This window comes from Nematolebias whitei, chromosome 10, assembly GCF_014905685.2.
Source record: "Nematolebias whitei isolate Nwh7 chromosome 10, NemWhi1, whole genome shotgun sequence".
NCBI classification, from domain to species: Eukaryota; Metazoa; Chordata; class Actinopteri; order Cyprinodontiformes; family Rivulidae; genus Nematolebias; species Nematolebias whitei.
The window spans coordinates 9725319-9739691 of NC_056507.1; the positions used below are offsets into that span (position 1 = coordinate 9725319).

Consider the following 14373-nt stretch of genomic DNA (forward strand, 5'->3'; position numbering starts at 1 on the left):
AGGACCAGGAGGATGGATCAACAGGACCAGGAGGATGGATCAACAGGCAGTCAGGGAACAGAGATGAACAACCTGAGGGAACAATTGGAACACAAAAACATACATAAGCAGGACAGAAGAAACTCACAGACAAGAAAATTAACTCAGTCCTGTGAAGAAAAATGTTAATGGAAAATAAATTGACATATTTTTACAAAAGATCAGATGAAGACAACTGGCATGAAGAATAACTTCCAGCTCCATCTCAATGTACCTGTGATAGTTTAATAAGTGTTTTGTTACTGTCCTACAGTTTATTGATGCTGATATATTCTTGTAATAATTCTTATTTCTTGTTCTGTCTTGAAAGAGTCTCATCTCAACTTGACCCATGATTACCAAACACTAAACTAATAATATAAAACTGATGTAAATGAACAGTCCTGCAGTAAATACCAACTTTGTGAAGGTTATGGTGTTAAAGTAATTTTATTCAAACATCTTGATTCAGCTGTTATTGATTAATAGAAGACAGAAAATGAGATCTTGTACCTTTGTGATACTTTGAATGCAACATTCAGTTCATGAAGTCATTCTCCTCTGGTTTACCTGGAAAACATGAAAACATTGACTCATCTCCACAATTACGTTTTTCTTTAATGATAATGTCACAATTTATGCTGCAGTCTTTGACAAATGATCTATAACTTTAACTAAATGACGTCAGTCTTGTTGTCATGTTGTCATCATTCTTTGCTAAATCAGGTCTCTCTTGTAAATGAGTCCTCGAGGCTCAATGAGATTTACCTGTAGAAATAAAGCTTGAATGAATCTCTCAGGAAAAAAAGGCCAAATATTTTCTAGTTGAGTTCAGTAACTGGAATTACCATAAATTTAAAAAAGACCACCTTTCAAAATTTAAGCAGTAATAGATATTTTAAAACGATGAATTAGAAATAGACTCGTTTAAACCGTCATGTTGCAGAGCAGCTGCAGTTAAAACACAACTAGCAATTTAACATGTTTCATTAACTAAAACTGGTGACATGAAGTATTAATGTTGATAAATTGAGGTACAGAACAGTCAGATAACGCTTCACAATGGAGAAAAAGTGTCGTATTTGCATCAACTTACCGGAAAAACACGGAAAATGAACTACGTTCAATACTGAACCCGCTGCTGTTTGGAACTCTTTGCCGCTTCATGACCCACGTGACTTCCGCATTCCATTCTTTCTATGGGAGTCTATGGGAGTGTCGCAACTCTCTCTTTATAGGGCTCTGGTTATTAAATAAACATCCCTACCTCGAGGTTCTCGGTTTCCTGCAGTGACAGCACTGATCTCTGATTGGATCAACCAGACATGCTCTGCTGTGATTGGACGCTTTGTGGAAGAGCCAATCAATATAGCTCTGCGCTCAGTGGGCGTGGTTATGTGGCGAGGCGTGAGCGATGATTGGTTGCAGCTCAGTGTGGACCGCCTTCATGCTGCTGTCCGCTGTCAGTATCCTTTCGGTCGCGGACGGAAGAGCATCTACCCGAGGCCAGCAGTCAGTTTCTCCAGTACCGAGCACCGTCAAACCGCAAGCAGCATGGCTTTGAGCGCAGACCCAAACTTCCAGAAACTGGAGCAGTGGTACCAAGCTCATGGCAGCAGCCTCAACATGAGGGCCATGTTTGACAGCGACCCTGAGCGGTTCGGAAAGTTCAGGTGAGACCAGAGATGCAGAGGAGGAGGAGGGCGTGTAGATCCCAGAGATTTTAGTGCTGGAAGGCCGGGTTCAGAAGGCCTGTTTCCCGACAGTGACTCGGAGAGTTAGGATGATGGTGGCCCGTTAGCAGGTTCTGAGCCATTATTGGTCCTCCACTTCCTCGCCTCCCTGTCAGAGACAAGGTCATTCCAGTTCGGCTCCTTTCCTCCGCTGGCCGCTTGCCAGCTGTACTTTTCCCACCTGGACTGACTGGAACCAGAACCGTCTTATCCTTTGCCCTGACCCGGTTAAACTGGACTGCAGGCCCCGCTGTCACGGACGGGTCTGTCACTGGGCTAACGTTAGCCTGCGTGCTAATGTCACAGCGTCCATTATCGGACAGGCATGGCTTCTGGCTCCTCCGAGACCTTCTGGGTTTAATGAAAGTTCGGATGTTTTGGTCCCCGTCATGTGGGACCAAAGAACACCCGGTCAGAACCTCAGACTGGGTCTCAAGAGTCAAAACTCCATCAGTACCCAGCTTCATGTCGCCCACCTGTTTTCTGTTCAGAACCAACCTGAAGCTAGCTTCTGTTTTGATGCTGCAGATCAGAACCACACCAGGTCAGGTTCAGAACCCACCTGAGACCAGATCAGATCTGGATCAGAAGACAGACGCTTTTCATCTTCTATGGAACATAATTCCGAACCGTGTCCGGTTCTGATCTGGTGTGCAACATATTTTAAAGTGACGTGTGGAGGTCCGGTTCTGATGGGTCGTCACGTGGAGACTGCAGACGTGACTGAGCCCCGAGCGATGATGAAGGACGGCAGCGCGGTTCGGTTCGGGTTCCCCCCCAGAAATGAGTCATGTTTTCAGTTTCTGTGTTCTGCTCCTGATAAACAAAAGTGTGGAGGTGAGGCTCGGTTCTGAAAAACGGGTTTTGATCAGAAGACCAGTTCCGACCCGGCACTCTGAGCTCCACCGTTAAAACCCAGAATGATAAATGGGACTGAGAGTTTCTGGAGCTTCAGAACCTTCTTACCGGGTTTGATGAACATGTTTTCAGACAAATCATCTTTAATCTGATCAGATTATCTTTAATCTTAAACTTTCTGACTAGTGTTTTTTTTTGTTTCATTTTGAGTTTGTCACTCAGAATTGTTACGAATAAAGTTTTTATTTTTTTTATTCTGGTTGTCCACAGCACCACTCTGAAGACAGAGGATGGTGAAGTTCTGCTGGACTACTCCAAGAACCGGATCAACCAGGATGTCATGAAGATGCTGCTGGCCTTGGTGAGAGCACCCTGACAGAGGCTGGACCAGAACTTTAGACCCGACAGACGATTGGACCTTAATCTAAAACCCGTCAGATGAGATAAGACTTTCAAGCAGTTTTACAACAGACGAGACTTGAGTCCAAGAACCTCCTGTGCAGGTCCAAACTAAAACCAGCTGGAACACGTTTGTTCTGGAAAGCCCGGCCCAAAGTAAAAAAAAAAAAAAAAAGTCAAATGAAAAGTGTTTTTATTAGAGCAAGGTCAGAGATTAATCAGAGATTAAACTGAGTTGATATGAGTTTGGACCTGCAGGGGACCGTCTGGACCGTGTTCTATCAGTTTGGACCTGCAGGGGACCGTCTGGACCGTGTTCTATCAGTCCTGAGGACCGGCTCCACAAACTGTTGCTCCAGACTTCAGGAAGTTACAACACTTTTATTTTGAAAGAGTAAACACAGGAGTTGAGCCACAGATTCTGAAACGTGAGGAAAGTTCTGCGAACGAGAAATCGGGTTTCATCACCTGGTTCTGCTGGTCGTCGGTTCTGGTTTTAGTCCGAGGATCTTCAGAGAAAAGTCGTTCAGACTGAAAGTCAACTTTAAAACATTCAAAACTTTATTAAATTTAACTTTATTTTATTAAACGTCGTCTCTTTGAAATCTCAAACTTTAATAGTTTTTTTTATTAACTACCTGGTTTTATAGATGCACACCTGAACATGGGGGCGTGGTTCTGGGATTAGTTCTAGATATGATACAGAAACCTGTCACTGAAGGTTCTGGTTCTGGTCCAGGTATGTTCTGAGCTCCTTTGTTTCTGTGTTCAGGCCAAGTCGAGGGGAGTGGAGCAGGCCCGGGAGAAGATGTTCACCGGAGAGAAGATCAACTTCACCGAGGTGCTGAGCTGCAGTCACTGCAGGGTTCACCTGGACCCACCTGGGCCCGACTGAGTTCACCTGGACTCGCATGGACCCGACTGAGTTTACCTGGACTCACTTGAGTTCACCTGGACTCACCTGGGCCCGACTGAGTTCACTTGGACTCACCTGTTTGTTTCCCAAACAGTCGGCCTGTTATTGTCTTCATCAGGCGGTTCACCTGTGGTTCACCTGTTCAGTGTTTACCTGTGGACTTGGTGTGTGCACTGGCCTGTTCTCTACCTCACCTGTTGTGTTCCTGCTTCCAGAACCGGGCCGTGCTCCACATCGCCCTGCGGAACCGCTCCAACACGCCGATCCTCGTTGACGGTAAAGACGTGATGCCCGAGGTCAACCGCGTGCTGGACAAGATGAAGGCCTTCTGCCAGGTGTGTGTTCTTGGCTCTTGGTACCTTCAGAGAACCTTTCCTGGTAGAGTCACCTGCCGTGTCAGAACCGGTGGTCCTCATGGGGATCGAGGCCCGGTCCAGATTCATCCATTGAAAAGAGATTCATTGCAGTCTGTGTTTACAGAGAGTTCGCAGCGGCGATTGGAAAGGCTTCAGTGGAAAGAGCATCACAGACGTGGTGAACATCGGCATCGGAGGCTCCGACCTGGTGAGCGTTCACCCACACACGCCCGAGTCCTGGTTCTGGTTCAGGTCCGGTTTTACAAAGAGCTGGCTGCTGATCTGAAATCGTCACAGTGACGACACATTTCTACTTAAATTAAACTGAGCTGTCATGTGACTGTGTGTGTCTCGTGGTGCGTTCAGGGACCGCTGATGGTGACCGAGGCCCTGAAGCCATACTCAGCCGACGGTCCAAATGTCTGGTTCGTCTCCAACATCGACGGGACTCACCTGGCCAAGACGCTGGCCCGGCTCAACCCAGAGACCACGCTGTTCATCATCGCCTCAAAGGTTCCTACGCACACACAAACCGTCAAGCTCTGTTAGGCTCCGCCTCCTGTGTTCTGTTGTAGTAAACAAATTTTGACCGGTTCTGAGATTTTCTGCAGTTTGTGGTTTTATTTCCTGTCTCTGGTTTCATGGTTCAGTTTTTCAGGAACTTGGATTCTTGGTAAAATGATTAATTATTTCAGATTTGGAGCAGATGTACAGTCGTGTTTCTTTCTTATTGTCAGATTTTTAATCCTTTAAACGTCGAGTCCTACGACTCGAGCTACGAGTCCTGTAGCTTTGTTCTACGAGATTTAAACTGGAACCTTAAGATGAGATCTCATTAAAAACCGTCTCAGGACTTTGGAGAAATTATCCCTGAAGGTGTCTCCCATGGCTTTAACATTTAAACATGTCAGGCACTAGGACCACGCAGCACGTCCATGAGTAGCTTCCTCTGCTGCTACATACTGACAGGAAGAGTGTTGCACATTTATTAAAAACAACAGACTTAAAGGTGGTAGTTCATGGACTTTGAAGCTGACAGGGCATGGTCTAAGCCTCTCGTTAATCTGAGATGAAGCGAGTCGGTCAAACTTAAAGATGGAGGTGAAAAAAATCATCCCGTAGCGTTTATCTGGACCCTGTCTGCTCCGAGCAGCTGTTTAATCCTTTAAATGCATCAGCGAGGGATAAAACTAGAGAAATTGCATTTCCTGCAAAAATCCATTGTGAATGCTTATTGCTGAAGAACTTTGCTGAATTAGCTACAAAACATGCTGAAATGTAGCTGAAATGGAACAGCAAGACTAAGTTAGCAGAAGAAAGCAGCTAGAAGACATATTTGCTGAATTAGGTTTAAATAATAAGAAATGAGCTAAAAAATTAGGAAATTAGCTAAAAAAGGTTAAAATTAGAAAAAAAACAGCTGAAAAGTATCTGAAAAGGCAGAAAGAGCTGAAACGAGCTAAAAATGTGAAATTAGATGAAAAAGCTAAAATTGGCATAAAAATGCTATAGGAGATGAAAGAGCGGCAAAAGCTGAACTTAGCATAAAGAAGTTAATTAGGCTTAACGTAGCAAAAATTACCATGAAAAACTTTATAACTTATCTGAAAACGACTGAAATTAGCGTTAAAATGAAGCTAAAAAGGTAGCTGAAATTTACATAAATAAGCTGAAAGGAGCATGACATGCAGAAATAAGTTGGAAGAAGCACAAAATCTTCTAGTTAGTAGAAATAACTTGAAAAGGATCACAAAACAGCTGAAAGTAGCTGAAAAAAGTTTAAATTTGCACAAGGAAGCTGAAAGAAGCAAATGTGGAAGGAGCAGTAAAAAGTTGTAAACAGATTTAAATATTTGAAGGATGTAAAATGAGCTCGATTAAATTTCTAAAGAAGAAAAAGAGAAAACATTTTGAGAAAGAAAGTGGCAGGAAAGGCTAAATATTTCAACAAGCTAAAGTTGCACCACTACAAAATGTCACAGCAGGATTGTCCTGAAAGAGCTGAACGTTTTGATTTATGATTTGTTGAAATAGCACAAAAATTTTGGAACGAGAAAGATGCTGAAAAATGGATCACAATAGTGTGAATGCTTCATAAACATTCACACTATTAACACAAGGAGTTTCACTCTAATGTCCTTAAACTCCTCTGTAGTTCCCAGTGTGCCTGGATTTAATTTAACCAAATTTAGAGTTTTCTGTTGTAATTTTAAGGTGAAATGTTAGCATCTGCTTTTTTGAGTTTTTTTATTTTCAGGAACGTGTCGTCATAAAAGGTTGGCTCTTGACCGGGTTTTAAAATTTTGTTACAATGAGTTGATGCTTTCTGAGGTCTGGTCTCATCAGAGAGCAGACGGGAGCGAGGACGGTCGTTTTTATGAGAGATGCTCAAATGTTGTCGTTTCAGCCTAAATGTCTCATTTTCTGCAGGAAACATGAATCTGACCCGTCTGGACCTCAAAGCCTCCGTTTTTTAATAAGCAGCTGACTTCTTCAGTTTTTGTTTTTTAAAATCCTCTTCATCTTGTTTTGTTTTTGTCAAGTTCAGAGTCAGAATGCAGCTGTTCTGTTCCCGAGTGTTGAAGAGCAGAATCTGTGTCTGAATGTAGCAGGAAGCACCTCAGGTGTGTCGGGTCACCTGCAGTCCCTCCAGGCGTCTGAGACCACCTGTCGCGTGTCTCGACTGATCTTTTTGTGTGCTTGGACTCATTTCAGACGTTCACCACTCAGGAGACGATCACCAACGCTGAGTCGGCCAAAGACTGGTTCCTGCAGACGGCCGGTGACGTGAGTCCGTTTACCCAGACCAAACGTGGGACGCCTGAAGGTCTTTAAAAGATGATAAATGTGTCTTCTGATCCTCCACAGAAATCTGCTGTGGCCAAACACTTTGTGGCTCTTTCCACCAACGCAGTGAGTATCAACCACGCTGTTCCATGGTTCTGATCGGACTTTTCAAACCGGACCGAGGGTTTCTGGTTGTGCTGCTGTTCCTGCTTCCTGCCTAACGTCTTCGTGTCCCGTCTCCAGGTCAAAGTGGAGGACTTCGGCATCGACACGGCCAACATGTTTGAGTTCTGGGACGTAAGTGTTTGGACTCTTTCATTAAATGAGATCAGGTCGTTTCCTGATCCAGATGTTTTCACACCAATTTCTCTCACGTTTATTTTGAATTAGAAATAAAATAAATTAGCTTCATTTAAATTATTTTGACTCTATGATTGTTGTTTTTTTTTTTTTTTTTTTTTTGTCCCAGTTTAGTTGCCGTACTTCACTTGCTGAGCTCTAATCTAACCCGCTGCCTGAATCCTGCTGCATCTTGATGCTTTTATTTTGACAAACCGCTGTGCTCTGATTGGTGGAATGACTGTGTGATGTCACGTTTGCTTGTCCTCAGTGGGTCGGAGGTCGTTACTCACTGTGGTCTGCCATCGGTCTGTCCATCGCTCTGCATGTAGGTACGTCACCTTCACCCGGACCAGGCTGAGGGGGTGCAGCTGACCAGGACTCGGTCTCTGGGGGGTTTTGAATCTCCAAGGAGTTTTATATCTGAGGACTCAGACTCCCAGGAGCTGGCCTTCGAGGGGTTTTTCAAAGGATTCAAGTGCTCCAAGTGGTTCAAACTGAGGAATTATTAATATTATTATTGGCAGCATGACGGCTCAGTGGTTAGCACTGTTGCCTCACAGCAAGAAGGTCCTGGGTTCAATCCCCAGTTGGACCTGGGGTCTTTCTGTGTGGAGTTTGCATGTTCTTCTAGTGCTTGTGTGGGTTTTCTCCAGGTACTCCAGTTTCCTCCCACAGACCAAATACATGCATGTTGGGCTGCCTTCTGGCCCAGGCCTCCCTTGCAAAAGAGATCTGTGATCTCAATGGAATGTGCCTGGTTAAATAAAGGTTAATAAATAAATAAATTATTATTATTATTTTGATTGGACGCCCAGGGACCGACTCGATGGTTTTTTCCTTTTTGGGTTCAGCCTCCAAGGAGTCTGTCTTCAAGGACTCCAACCTGGGGGGGGTTCTTCCTCAGAGGGTTGGATCAGCGCCACCTGTTGCCTAACGATATAAACCTAAGTCCATTTTCAGACCTGAGATCCAGAACCAGAACGTTGGCGTGAGTGGGGTCTGACCCGGGGAGTCTCAGACCTAATGACGATTCGTCCAGGTTCTGTTCGATCAATAATCCATCGGGTCTGAAACGGGCTCAGACTACAAGATCGTTCAGCATCAGAACCAGCTGTTATGAAACCTGTTTCTGTGCTGGTGTGACCTTTGACCTCTGATATTCTTCAGTTTGTGTCTTGTTTGTTTTTAATGAGTCCAGTTCCGTTTGGCTTCACGTGAACAGAACCGAACCTCTTGTCTGTTTGGGTTTCAGGCTTCGAGAACTTCGAGAAGCTTCTGGCTGGAGCTCACTGGATGGTAGGAGAACCTTTCTGACTTCAGCACGGAACCAGAGGTTCTGAGCTCAGATTCAAACTGGAGACTGTTTTTAGTTTTTTATTTGTAAAGTTTTGGTTCTGATGGTTCTGCTTACTCTGTTTGTGTCTCGTCTCCAGGACAACCATTTCCGCAGCGCCCCTCTGGATCAGAACGCACCGGTTCTGCTGGCTCTTTTGGGCGTCTGGTACGTCAACTTCTTCCAAGCAGAGACTCACGCCATGCTGCCGTATGACCAGTACATGCACCGCTTCGCCGCCTACTTCCAGCAGGTGGGTCCAGAACGTCGGCCCGTTTGGACCTTCAACTGTTTTACGGATCTCACATTGTTCAGTTCTTCTCTGAATGATTTCTGCAGAGGCAGAAATACTGAAGTGCTTCTGGTTAAAAATGTTCCTCAACTCAAAGAAGGAACCAGTGAGGTCGAGATGGACCTCTGACCCCAGAACCTTCACCGGTCTGTTTGGTTTCCAGGGCGACATGGAGTCCAACGGGAAGTACATCACCAAAGACGGCAGCCGGGTCAACTACCACACGGGACCGATCGTGTGGGGCGAGCCGGGGACCAACGGGCAGCACGCCTTCTACCAGCTCATCCACCAAGGTGACGCCGCTGGTTCTGATCCATTTCTAGGTTGGTTCTGACACTCATCACCGGTTTGTTTCCTCGTCAGGCACTCGCATGATTCCTGCTGACTTCCTGATTCCTGCTCAGTCCCAACATCCAATCAGAGACAACCTGCACCACAAGGTAACGCCCCCTGTGGGTCGGACACGTTTCATTTCACTGTAAATTCCTGTTAATCTCAGTTTATTTTGTGTGACTTAGCTGTTGTTTTTAAAGTTTTTATTTATTTTGTAGTAAAAATCAGTTAATCTGAGGATTTATAACTGTAAACATGTTTGTCTGAGATATTCCAGTTTAGTGTTTTTGTCACCAGCAGCTCTCAGCGCATCACTGGGTGTGTAAACTGATGCCTCCAGATGTTGACTTGCTGATGTTTCGCAGATCCTCGTGGCCAACTTTCTGGCTCAGACTGAAGCGCTAATGAAGGGAAAAACTTCTGAAGAGGCTCGTAAGGAGCTGGAGGCTGCCGGCATGACGGGAGACGCCCTGAAGAAGCTGCTGCCGCACAAAGTAACACACACTCAAACACACACACACACACAGCTGTGGCGGGCTGTTGATGTTCAGATTAATAATCCAACTTTTTACTGATTCACTTCAAAGGTTTTCGAAGGGAACAAGCCGAGCAACTCTATCGTTTTCAGGAAGCTGACTCCGTTCATCCTGGGGGCTCTGATTGGTGAGTTCTGGGCTCTGCGGTTTATGCGTCCTGTTGGGTTCTGACCTCAGGATGTCGGGTTCTGTGGAACGTTCCGACTTCAGTACGTTGTCTGACTTTGTACCTTTTTATTCCCGAGGTAAATAATTTGTTCAAAATATTGATCGGTTGATCAGGAGAATTAAATTGATTGAGAAGTAGGTGAGGTCTGCAGCTTTTAATCTGAAGGGATGAGTCACATGACGCGTCCTGTTTTTCAGCCATGTATGAGCACAAGATCTTCGTCCAGGGCGTCATGTGGAACATCAACAGCTACGACCAGTGGGGGTGAGTGAACGCGCAGCACTTCCTGTCGGAATGAACCGTCGTCTTGGATCACATGTTAAACTCTGTTGTTCTGTCTGAAACTGAGTCTGGTTCCATTTTTTTATTCCTAGTCTGTCTACTCTAAATGTTATGTAGGAGAGCTAAACCCAAACTTTAATCTTCTGTTCTGAGCAGGGCCTTTATTTAGAAAGATCTGCATTTCACTATAATAAACTGATCCAAATGAATCGAACAGAATCACGACCGATGACCCTTCAGAACATAATTTAACTCCACTCATTTCTTTGGAGGCGGGTCTTGTCTTGGCTACACCCCTGAACTTAACTTTGAACGTTTACACCTGCAGTCAACAGCTGACGGTTTGACGCTTGTGATGTCATCATGACGATTTTGCCTCCGCTTCCTCAGGGTGGAGCTCGGGAAGCAGCTGGCCAAGAAGATCGAGCCAGAACTGAAGGACGACTCTGAGGTCTCCTCTCACGACTCGTCCACCAACGGCCTCATCAACTTCCTGAAGAAGAACTTTGCCTAAGCTCCGCCTCCTTCATCTATCCACACTGGCTGAAACATGTTCTGTGTGAGCGGACACTTCCTGTCCCGACTGTAATAACGAGTTCTTCATGTTGCTTTTTTAGTGTCGATCTGTGTGTGCACGTTACTGTATGTGACCCCCGCCCCCTTACACATAGCTGTGGCTTTCAAAATAAAAGTCCTTCCTGTCAGTGATGCTGGCTGTTTTATTTAACAAACACGAATTGCTTCATTAAACCAATTGTGTTTGTAATGTTAATAAATGTGACAAACATTGAATCGGAATCCTTATGTAGCTACACTCCATTTACAGCCCGGGTGACAATACGGCTAGCCGGGTCGGAGTGATTTGTGCCCCATTTCAAGCTGAACGAGCTGAATCCCATGAATGCATTTGAAAAAAGTGAATTAGTTGAATAAGAAATTGCACCTTGTTCTGTTGCTGTTAATGACATGAACTTGGGTGGGTCTGGTCGTTCCTGGTTTAAGAATGCTCCTCCCATCAGCAAACTTCACATGGTTACCTCAGAACCAGGACTAACTCCTGTAACCAGACTCTTCTGTGAAAATTTTCCAAAATTCATTAAAATCAAATCCACTTGAAGAATTTAGATATTTTCAAACCTCCATATTTAAGTGGGCATCAACACACCTGACCAGGTGAATTCTGAAGGAAGTCTTTAAAAGTCGACACTAGGACACCTGAGGGTTTTAGACTCGGATCACACGTAATCCTTTATTTAAAAAAGGTAAAGTGTCAGGGTCAGAACATCAGAGTTCTATTTTCAGTTCAGTGATGAAAATCACAAATCGATGCAAAAAAACGTCTCGTGTTTCAGAGATCTGAAGAGTTGCAGTGTCAACACCAGAACTTCACACAGTCAGAACTATCACGAAGAACCCGTCTATAGTTCTGCTACATACTGTCTTACTGTTGATCCACTGAAAAGGAAATTCAACCACCAACTTCCTGTCACTCAGTTCTCCAGTCTGACCTGTTCTCAGTCAGGTCCGGTTCTTCCATCTCTGATGGTCTTGGTCCACAGCTAGTTAGCTTAGTACAAAGACTGGAAACTGTTAACCTCCTGAACAGTAGCAGCAGAAGGTCCAGTAATAAAATAAAATACACGACTGTAAACTTTACATGTTGATCACATCTGTGTAAAGCTCAGTTTGGATCAGTTCCGGTTCAGTCCAGTGCAGGTTTCAAAAACCCTCGTTTATTCGTCGTTTCCACAACGTTCTGGTTGACGTCATCCTCATCCAGCGCCGCTCGCTCCCGCTTTTTAGCAAACTTCTTCTTCATGGATTCCACTAAAGCCTCGTACCTGAAAAACAAAGCAAACCTGAGCTCCAAGAAGCTGACCTGTCCTAATTCTGGTTCCGGGGCCTTAAAGGTCTAATAAAAAGAATATCTGGAACATCTGCAGGAGAAGGTTCTCAGGATGGAGTCATCACCAGAACAACTAGAACCTTTTCACATCAAACTACTGTAGAAATGGGGTTTTACCTCAGAGCCATTTCTTCATCTGTAACATCCGTCTGCATGCGGCTCACGTCCTCCTCTTCCTCGTCTTCCTCTTTAGGGTTCATCAGAATCATCAGTTTCTGTGGAAAAACATGAACAGCTTGGGATTAAATTTGTGACAATGTTTTGAGGACATCCAACCGGGAGGAGCAGAAAGTTCAGATTGAAGTCTTCGTTAATCAAAAGAAGTGACCGACCTCCACTTCTGGGTTAAATCCTTTGAAGGACAGGCGGCCGAAGAGCAGCTCCTCACACGGCGCAAAGCTCTTCTCCTCTATGATCAGGTTCCTGAAATCAATAACATCCAGATCATCCCAATCCCTCTCAGACTGGTCTTTATTGGATTAAAATGTCTGATGTTCTGAGACGTACTCCTTAGCGTTGAGTTCTGGCAGGTCCAGGTACCAGTGTTCATCACTGATGATCCTCTTCTCCTCTTCCTCCAGCTGCTTCTTCGTCTCAGCGTCCAGCCCCCTCTGCATGAACTGCAACAGAGAAAAGATTTTAACACTCTTTTCACATTTCAGACAGAAAAGATTCGTACTCCACAAGACTTCATAATTCACACAAATACGTCTTTAATTTATCAGTAATTTAAACCAAATAAGTATTCCAAATAAGTCCCTCATGTCTTTATATTTTCCTTCCAAGCAGCCAAATTTACTAGATTTAATTTGTACTACAACTGTTGAATTCAGATGATCATTTCAGGTTTTTAGGGTAATTTTAAAATCATGACAGAATCGGTTTTGACTCTAGGATTCACTCCGAATAAATCCTCGGTTCCATCGTGAAATAAAAATACCCAAGTTAACATCTGAACTGGATTTAAAGAACTTCTTAATGGCCTGAAACGTTAAATGGTGAATTTTCTGAACGACATTCGGCGAAGCTAACTTTGCTAACGCTTACCTTCATCCGCAGCAGATTTTTAGACAGCTTTACATTATTTCCCGCCATTATTAACCGGGTAATACAGCTAAAAAAAAACTAAGCCTTAAAAACCAACTTTAATAATAATAAACAGTTAATTTTGGATGCTAAACTACCGGCCCTAGCTACGGAGGAACGTGCAGCTAACAGGCTGAACCAATCGAGCGTCGAGCTGCTACATCGATCATAGCGCAATCGAAAAAGAGCGGCTGAATCCTTCTTCCATTTGAAATGTTACTGCCACCAACTGGTGTGGAGTGTTGATCAATCAATCGTTTAGTTAATAAATCAGCTGAATGTGCTGTTTTTATTTGTTTTAGTATTTTAGTGTTGGTTCATAGTCGGAGCCATTGTGAACTTCTTGGACTTTTGGTGTGGAAAAGGACAGAACTTCTGCTGATCTGGAATCAGCAGTTGTAGTACTTTAATCCTTCTGGACTCTGAACTCCTTTGAATTATTGGATTTTTTATTTTTTTATGGAAGTTATCTTTGAACTATATTTTGTAATAAGCAGCATGACTTTTTAACTATTTGGATGTTTTCAGTCAAATAAAATCAGAAAAGAAATAAAATACTATAGGCCACATCTTCTCACCATCAGTGTTAACATTGTTAAAACCCGTGAGTCAGAATCAGAACTTTAATCAGTTTGTTTTATCCTGATTCTAGTTCATCCAGCTTTTTTTAAACTTTGTTAAGAAGTGTTCCACTCAGGTTCTGATCAGGTAAATATGGCAGAAATTCTGGGAAAACTCGATAATCGCAAACATGTTTGACATAAAACAAAACATTTTTTAGTCAAACAGTTAATTTATGGAGAATAAAGAGACTCTGAATCTGCTAACTTTTAAAGAAGAGTAATTTTAAAAATGTCAAACTGAAAAGAAAGAAAAAAAATCTTAAATTGACAAAAAAAAAATTGCTTCAATTTCTTGTTTCTGGTCCAGCAGGTGGCGATAAAGCACCTGAGTGCCAGTTTGACAACTGCAATAAAAACAACAGAAAAAGAGAAAAAAGGACTAACGTTTTAAACTTTTCATGTGT

At 43.7% G+C, this 14373-nt stretch overlaps 2 protein-coding genes across 2 annotated transcripts; one reads left to right on the plus strand and one right to left on the minus strand.

Annotated features, from left to right (window-relative positions):
- Nucleotides 1-1444: 1444 nt before the first annotated feature.
- Nucleotides 1445-11062, plus strand: LOC119416119 (glucose-6-phosphate isomerase). The gene is made up of 18 exons (XM_037683307.1): nt 1445-1691; nt 2880-2970; nt 3781-3849; nt 4140-4259; nt 4405-4488; nt 4647-4793; nt 6996-7067; nt 7149-7193; nt 7311-7364; nt 7678-7738; nt 8662-8705; nt 8843-8995; nt 9198-9327; nt 9398-9474; nt 9733-9861; nt 9955-10030; nt 10270-10336; nt 10745-11062. The coding sequence occupies exons 1-18, from the start codon at nt 1573-1575 to the stop codon at nt 10866-10868; spliced, it is 1662 nt and encodes a 553-aa protein (XP_037539235.1). The 5' UTR covers nt 1445-1572; the 3' UTR covers nt 10869-11062.
- Nucleotides 11063-11783: 721 nt separating this feature from the next.
- On the minus strand, nt 11784-13491 carry mphosph6 (M-phase phosphoprotein 6). Its single transcript, XM_037683329.1, has 5 exons — nt 13308-13491; nt 12768-12880; nt 12593-12683; nt 12378-12475; nt 11784-12195 (listed from the first exon to the last, which is right to left on the minus strand). Exons 1-5 carry the CDS (start codon nt 13353-13355, stop codon nt 12057-12059), a joined length of 489 nt encoding a protein of 162 aa, XP_037539257.1. The 5' UTR covers nt 13356-13491; the 3' UTR covers nt 11784-12056.
- Between the last annotated feature and the right edge of the window lie 882 nt (nt 13492-14373).